The sequence below is a fragment of the Arachis ipaensis genome, chromosome B3, assembly GCF_059453495.1.
Source record: "Arachis ipaensis isolate K30076 ecotype BB chromosome B3, ASM5945349v1, whole genome shotgun sequence".
Classification (NCBI taxonomy): Eukaryota; Viridiplantae; Streptophyta; class Magnoliopsida; order Fabales; family Fabaceae; genus Arachis; species Arachis ipaensis.
Window position 1 is genome coordinate 68,233,384 of NC_142438.1, and position 7,524 is coordinate 68,240,907.

Sequence of the window (7,524 nt, forward strand, 5' to 3'; positions counted from 1 at the left end):
TATAAAAGGAGGAACGGTGTTAGGTTGATTGAGTGTGAGAGTGTTTTATTTTTTTGAGAATGTAAGAGTATAAAAATGGAGAGAGGTATTAGTTTGAAAATGTATTATAATAGTCAAATCTTTCCCCAAACATCTGAGGGTGTGAGTTTTGTTTGTGAGAATCCACGTGATATTGTTATTCCTTTTGCAATAACATACGAGGAATTTAAGAGTATACTTTGTCAATGTGGTGATAATCAAGTATTAAAGAGAGTCGTTAATATTTTTTATAGACAGCCTGTTTTAGTGTTCGGTGGTTTCGTTCAGTTTCAAATGATGAATGTGGTTGACGAAGGAAGTATGCAAGGAATGTTTTCGATCTACCAACAAACACGGGCACAAGTGTCTATTCTCGAATTGTATGTTGAGTTTGAAGAATTAGTTGAGGTTGATTTACCGGAGGCTAACATCGACTGGACTGTTTATAACAGTGAAAGCAAAGAGGAATTTGAGGGCACCTACCAAATTGTTGGTCCAACTGAAGAAGTGGGTGAAGATGATATAATAGTTGAGTCTAACGTAGCAGATGTGGCAAATGCACTGGCGAGCCAATATCCATCTAGAGAGCCTTCTTTCATGCATGCCTTGGATGTAGACGCTATGAATGCACCAGAATTTCCTGAATATATCAATTCAAGTAAGCAGTTATTATTATTATTATTATTATTATTATTATTATTATTATTATTATTATTATTATTATTATTATTATTATTATTATTATTGTTATTATTATTATTATTATTGAATTGTAAAGCAATAGTTAGAATTATTTGTTGTTGTTATTGCTGTAGATCTTGTTGTTGTTTCGGACGGTGAATTTGTTGTTGGCATGGAATTCAGTTCTAGAGAGACTGTTATTGCAGCAATTAAAGATTATACCATTCGCAGGGGAGTGGATTACCGGGTGTGTGAATCTGAGCCAACGACTTTTTATGCTAAGTGTGTACAATACGGAACAAGTTGCGATTGGCTTATTAGAGCTAGTCTTATTAAGAGAAAGTTTTGTTGGGTTGTAAGGCGATACAATGGTAGTCACACATGCACTAGAACTAGAATTTCTCAAGATCATGCCAAGCTAAATTCAGACATGATTGCAGAGGTGATAAAGCCATTGGTTGAAGCTGATCCATCTTTGAAAGTGAAATCAATAATTGCTGAAGTGCAGTCAAAATTCAATTATACGACGAGTTACCGCAAAGCATGGCTCGCGAAGCAAAAGGCAATTTCAAACCTTTTTGGTGGTTGGGAAGCTTCTTATGAAGCTTTGCCGTCGTGGTTTGAAGCAATGGTACAAAAAGATCCATCAGCAGCAGTCGAGATTGAAACTGCACCAGCATACCAAGGGGATGAGGTAGTCCATGATGTAAGGATACTGACGCGGGTATTTTGGAGCTTTTATCCTTGCATCAGAGCATTTAGGAGCTGCAAGCCAATCGTACAGGTGGATGGGACACATCTGTACGGGAAATATAAAGGAGCTCTATTAGTTGCAGTTTCTCAGGATGGCAATGGCAATATTGTGCCTCTTGCATTTGCCGTTGTTGAGGGTGAGACTTCTGATGCATGGCACTTCTTTCTTACTCATTTACGCACACATGTGGTGACTCGAGATGGTGTTGGGCTTATCTCTGATCGTCACAACTCTATTACCTCAGCAATAGCTCGTAGTAATGGATCATGGGAACCTCCAAGAGCTATCCGAATGTTTTGTGTTAGGCACATAGCATCCAACTTTTTGAGGAATTTCAAGGCACCGTATTTACAGAAGCTGATAGTCAATATGGGTACGTAGATTATTGTGAAACTAAGGCGTATTTGTTTTTACAAGGCATATAGCATCCATTTTATTGATTTTGTTTTGTTGGTTATTTACAGGCTATTGTAGGACTGTGCATGAATTTAATGTGTAGTATGCAAGATTGCGTGAACGTGGTGAGGCTTACACGCGATGGCTTGATCGAATCCCACGACAGCAATTTGCTTTGGCATTTGATAATGGATACCGTTGGGGTCATATGACCACAAACCTAGTGGAGTGCATCAACGGAGTACTAAAGGGAGCTCGAAATCTTCCTATCACGTCACTTGTGAAGGGAACTTTTTATAGGCTAAATGAGTTGTTCACTAGGAAGAGGGTTGAGGCTGAGGTTCGAAGGAATGCAGGACATGTATTTTCTGAATATGCTAGCAACAAACTGCAATCAAATCAGCAAGCAGCAGGAAACATCCAGGTTAACCTATTTGACAGGCAAAATGAGATCTTTGAGGTACGTGAGATGCCCATTGGTATCGAGTATGCGGTGAATCTCCGTCAACGATATTGTGATTGTGGTGAGTTTCAGACAGATTGAATCCCATGTCGCCATGTCTTTGCGTGTTGTGCGAACCAACGACTTGATTGACAACAATACGTTCATGAGGTCTATAGGATGGATGAGATAAGAAAGGTGTATAGAGCACGGTTTAAGCCATTAGGAAATCCAGCAACATGGCCGGTGTATCAAGGACCAAGACACATACCTAATCCGCACTTAAAGCGGTTTCCAAAGGGCGTCCCAAAATAACCCGCTTATTGAATGAAATGGATATGCGTGATATGCGTGGTCCTAGGCGTTGCAGGCTTTGTGGAGGCGAAGGCCACAATCGAAGTAGATGCCCCCATCGTGCAGGGCCTAGTGCTGGTGGATCTGCACCTATGTCTTAGTGCATTTGGTTTTTCCTTCATTAGGAATTGGATTTAAATACTACATCAATTGTATTAAATACTACTTTATGAAATTCCTGTGTGTTCGAATTTGATGTGAATTTATAAAATTCATAACAATTACAATTGCGGTCTTAAATTAAAAGATAAATAACAATTATTTGCTAAATGTCTTTTTCACAAATTTAGTACATTTCTTAACCGCCTTCTTGATTGTGGAAGGGGTATATCTACTTGCACTTCTACGTGTTGGCTCAATCCTCAGATTATACCCTTTACCATGAATATCTGAAGTATCCGCCATATCCGCACCTACCGCACCACCTATATGACATAAAAAATCACAATAATAAATATATCACAATAATAAATATATCACAAGAAAACACTAATATATCCCAATAACGAATACAAAAATATATCACAATCATACACTAATATACCATAGTAATGAATACAATAGTATATTATTACCTGCATCGTCATCACCATCGCTGTCACTATCACTATCATCCTCGCCAACATTATCATCCTCAGCCATGGGTGCCTGCACCTGAGGAAAAAAATATCAAATATCTGTAACATATTTAAAATATATTTAAATTAAAAAATATTTTAAATCAAACTTAAATATATATTTAAATACATATTAAATTAACAATTAAAAATATTTTCAATTTTAAATATATATTATGACTATAAATATATTCAAATTCAAAGTTAGATATATAGTTAAATTCGAAACATGTTTAATTTATATCTAAATTTAAATTATTAATATATATTTACTCAATTTTAAATAAATACCGAAAACCAACCAAAATGTAATTAACGACATTTTTTGGACTGTATTTTATTTCAAAAAATATATAATTTTAAATTATAAATATGTATTTTCATACTTTTAAATTTTATTCAAATTTAAATTTAAATATTTAATTAAAACCAAAATATATTTAAAGTCAGATTTTAAGGTAGATTTAAATATAGATTTAAATTTCAAATATATTCAAATTCAAATTTAAATTTATAATCAAAACCAACGTAAACTTAAAGTCAAATTTAAATTTAATTTTATAAACAAAGCTAAAATATAGTAACGTCAAATTTACTTATATACATAAATTCAAAATATATTTAAATTCAAATATTAATATAAAATTAAAACTGAAACATATTTAAATATTTATTTAAATTTAAACTTTCTAACATATAAATTAAATTCACAATTATATTTTATTTTCTGATTTAAATAGACTAACTAAAATATTATATTTAAATTTAAAATATATTTAATTAATATTAATTACTAATTAACATCATCATCATTCATCTAAATATATAATAAAAGTATAATTTCTATTTATATATTTTTTTAACTACTGATAAATAAATACTATTTAATTTAAATAATAACTATATATATTATTATCACATTATCTCTATTTCAAATAAAAAAAACACACAGTTAATCTACTAATTATATTAATAATATTTAAATAACTTACTTGTTAAAACTTGAAGAAACAACAAATTTGGCAAATGAAGACCAAGTCTCTGCAGGAGGAAGCATGGACGGATAGAACTGAAGAAGTATTAAAGAGTAGAAGGAAAGGAACGTTTGAAACTGTGGTTGTCTCTTAAAATGTTTGCGAATTGGGGAAGCTTGTGTACATTGACGAGAGAGAGACAGTCAAACATCACCTTATTCACGGGCTTGCAGTTCTTTGACGCGTGTCGACCATGCACGCAATACGGGTTTTGCGTATTGTAGGGGAATACGCACTTTGCGTATTGTGCTTCCCAAAGAACGCGCCCCCAGACCCTTGTTAAACACCATTTTCTCTAATATTCTTGTAAATCTCACTCTCTCCATCAATAATGAAATAAAAAATCCACTTATCCTTTGTGTTTGTGAGAAATCTTTTGAGTGCAAACTGAAACAGAATTTTGTGGCTGTGGCAGCCTACAATAAATCCAATTTCCCCAGCTGCTACCAGCAGTGCTGCACTTTTAGAAAGGGCCCCATCTGTGGTAGTTATGGATGGACTACACCATTTTTCTTGCAGTTCGTCTTTTGAAATTTATTTATTTATTTCTGTAGATCCTTGAAGCTACCTGAGAATGTACGAGTAACCAAGGTATGTTCTTTACCTTAGGCATACAATATTGGAAGTTTAGTGAAACTTAGTTGTTTTATAAATCATTTTAATACCTGGATATATTTTCCTTTTTTATAAAAGAAATTTTAGTATGAAGAGAAGAAAGGAAAAATAAAAGAAAAATAAACCTCACATGCAATTTTCTGGATAAGTGCTACTTTTCTCAATTGAATTTTATTTCATTTCCTTTTCCGTTCCAATTTTACTTCTGTAATTATATTTTTTTATATTACTGTTTCCCTTTCATCACTACTTATTTCAAAATCAATTTCAATTTTAGTTACCAGTTTTTTGCATAACCCATTTAATTTTGTTTGATCCCAATTATACAATTATTAATAAAATAGTAAAAAATTCCAATTTTGGCTTCAATCATTCATACAATTCATCTTTTTATGAATACCCATGTGCCCATATTGGTGATCTTCACTCAATGTGATTATTTTTGACAAAAAAATCAAACACAGCAACCAAACACAAAAAAGACGAACAGAAATTTTTTTTGAAAACTCACCAAATTAGGACCAGGTTGTGCGAAGGAAGCCGAGGAGTTAGCTGAAGGCGAGGAGGAAGTCGGGGACCTGCTGCTTCTGTGTCGGCGTCGACGGGCACAATGACGGCGCGCGAGACTGACTGCGAGGCAGTGACAAGACATGGAGCGGCGACGACGTCCAGGTCGGGAAGTTCCGGCTACTGCCGCCAGTGATGACGACGGCAAGGAAGGCACGCGAGATCGGAGGAGACTGACGACGAGCTTCTCGGATGATGCTGATAGAAAGAGAAATCTGGGCTCGCGTCAATGAGATATGAGAGATGAGAGAGCTTCTGTGAAAGTATGAGGTTGAGGGAGGAGAAGGGATTGTGAAACGACGTAGTTTGATGGATGGAAGAAAAGGACAAAAAAAGAAAAAAACTAAACCGGTTTATTTAAACCAGCTGAGTCAAACTGGATTTAAAGCATTTGGTTTAAAAATAAATTTTATTAACCGATTTTATAATTGACCAATCACAAAGTGACACCTCAGCAACTGTAAAAAAAATTGTTTTGGGCATCTTGACGTGAGTCTCCCCTTTATAATAATGTATGTCTTAAATTTTGATCTAGTACATATATTATTATAAAATTTAGATTTTTAAATTTTAAATTTTTATTTTAAAAAATAAAGTATGATCTTTTATTTTTAAATAATTTCTCTTAATCCTACTTATAAAATAAATAATAAAAAATTATACTTTATTTTTTAAAATAAAATTTAAAATTTAAAAAATACAAATTTATTATTATAATATTATGTATATTACTATTATTATAGCAGCTTTTTCTTTTTCCTACTCTTGGTTAGATAAAAGTGTAACAAAAGCTCTCTTGAAAAAAAAAAAGATATTTTATATCTATTATTATAGAATTCCCGCAACAAATATTAATTTCTATTGCTAAGAGTAATACTCTGGTATCTACTAAAATTATCATCAGAAAGTAGAAAAAAATCGACAAATTTTAGTCACAAACTTCTCTAAATGATTATTTTAACACAAAACAACAAATAGTAGTGTACTGTCTCCTGTTAGTTGATAATTTGATATGGTACTGTTATGTATCACTTTGACATTTTACTCATTTATGCTTATTCAAGTAATATATTACATCGTTTAGATAGCATTTGAAAGAGAGATAGAAGTTTATAAATTAAGGGTTCGATTGGAAAATTTCAAAAGTTATTTTTTTTAGCTTTTAACTTATAAAAAATTATATTAATAGTATTTGGTATAATTTTTTAGGTAAATTTTTAATTTTTCAAAAAGTTATTTAAGAGTTTTTGAAGAAGTTAAAAAATGTGACTTCTCCTATTTTCAAAAGCTATTTTATAATTCTTATTTAATGCACAACTTTAAAACAAGGACTCCTATAATAATTTTTCAAACACAAAATAACTTATTTAGAAGTTGTTATTAATAAAAGTCCTTATATTTTAAGCTTATTTTTCAAAAAAACTTATTTAAGAAGTTTAGCCAAACTGATCCTAAGACTGAAAGATAGAAATTAGGAAATAAAGACCGAAATAAGTCTCAATATTATATTTGGTATAAAATAGAAAACGGAGATTAAAATAAAAATGAAGCCCACATTTGATTTGCATAAAAAATAATTAGAATTAATTAAAAATAAAAAAAATAGACACTGAAATTTTAGTATCAATTTTTGGATAAAAAACATAATATTAAATTTTAATCTCTCAATTTTTATTCCAATACCTCAAAATAAACACTACCTTAGTATCTAAGCACTGATAAACCCGCTTAGGAAGAAAAGACAATATCATTATGTTTTTTAATCAGAATTTACTATTTTTAGTGAGCTTGGATTGCATTATTAGTATATGGGCGGAGTTGTACGCTATACCTAACTCCATGTTTTTTCTTTTTCTCATGGGTAGACCTAGAGACTCGATTCAATCAGGTCATTTTTAAACTGTTAGAGAATCATTAGCATTAATTAGGATCAATTAGTATCGACTACATTTATGTAGTATATCTGTATATTAATTATAGGATTCTATGCCTTTATTACTCTGATTCATTTAGCACCTATAAATACCTCTTGTATATTGTACTTTT

At 31.8% G+C, this 7,524-nt stretch overlaps 1 protein-coding gene across 1 annotated transcript; it reads left to right on the top strand.

The window, feature by feature from the left end:
• The first annotated feature begins 315 nt into the window (after positions 1–315).
• On the top strand, positions 316–2,393 carry LOC148570990 (uncharacterized). Its single transcript, XM_088507183.1, has 3 exons — positions 316–676; positions 834–1,816; positions 1,953–2,393. Exons 1-3 carry the CDS (start codon positions 316–318, stop codon positions 2,391–2,393), a joined length of 1,785 nt encoding a protein of 594 aa, XP_088363309.1.
• Positions 2,394–7,524: the final 5,131 nt, after the last annotated feature.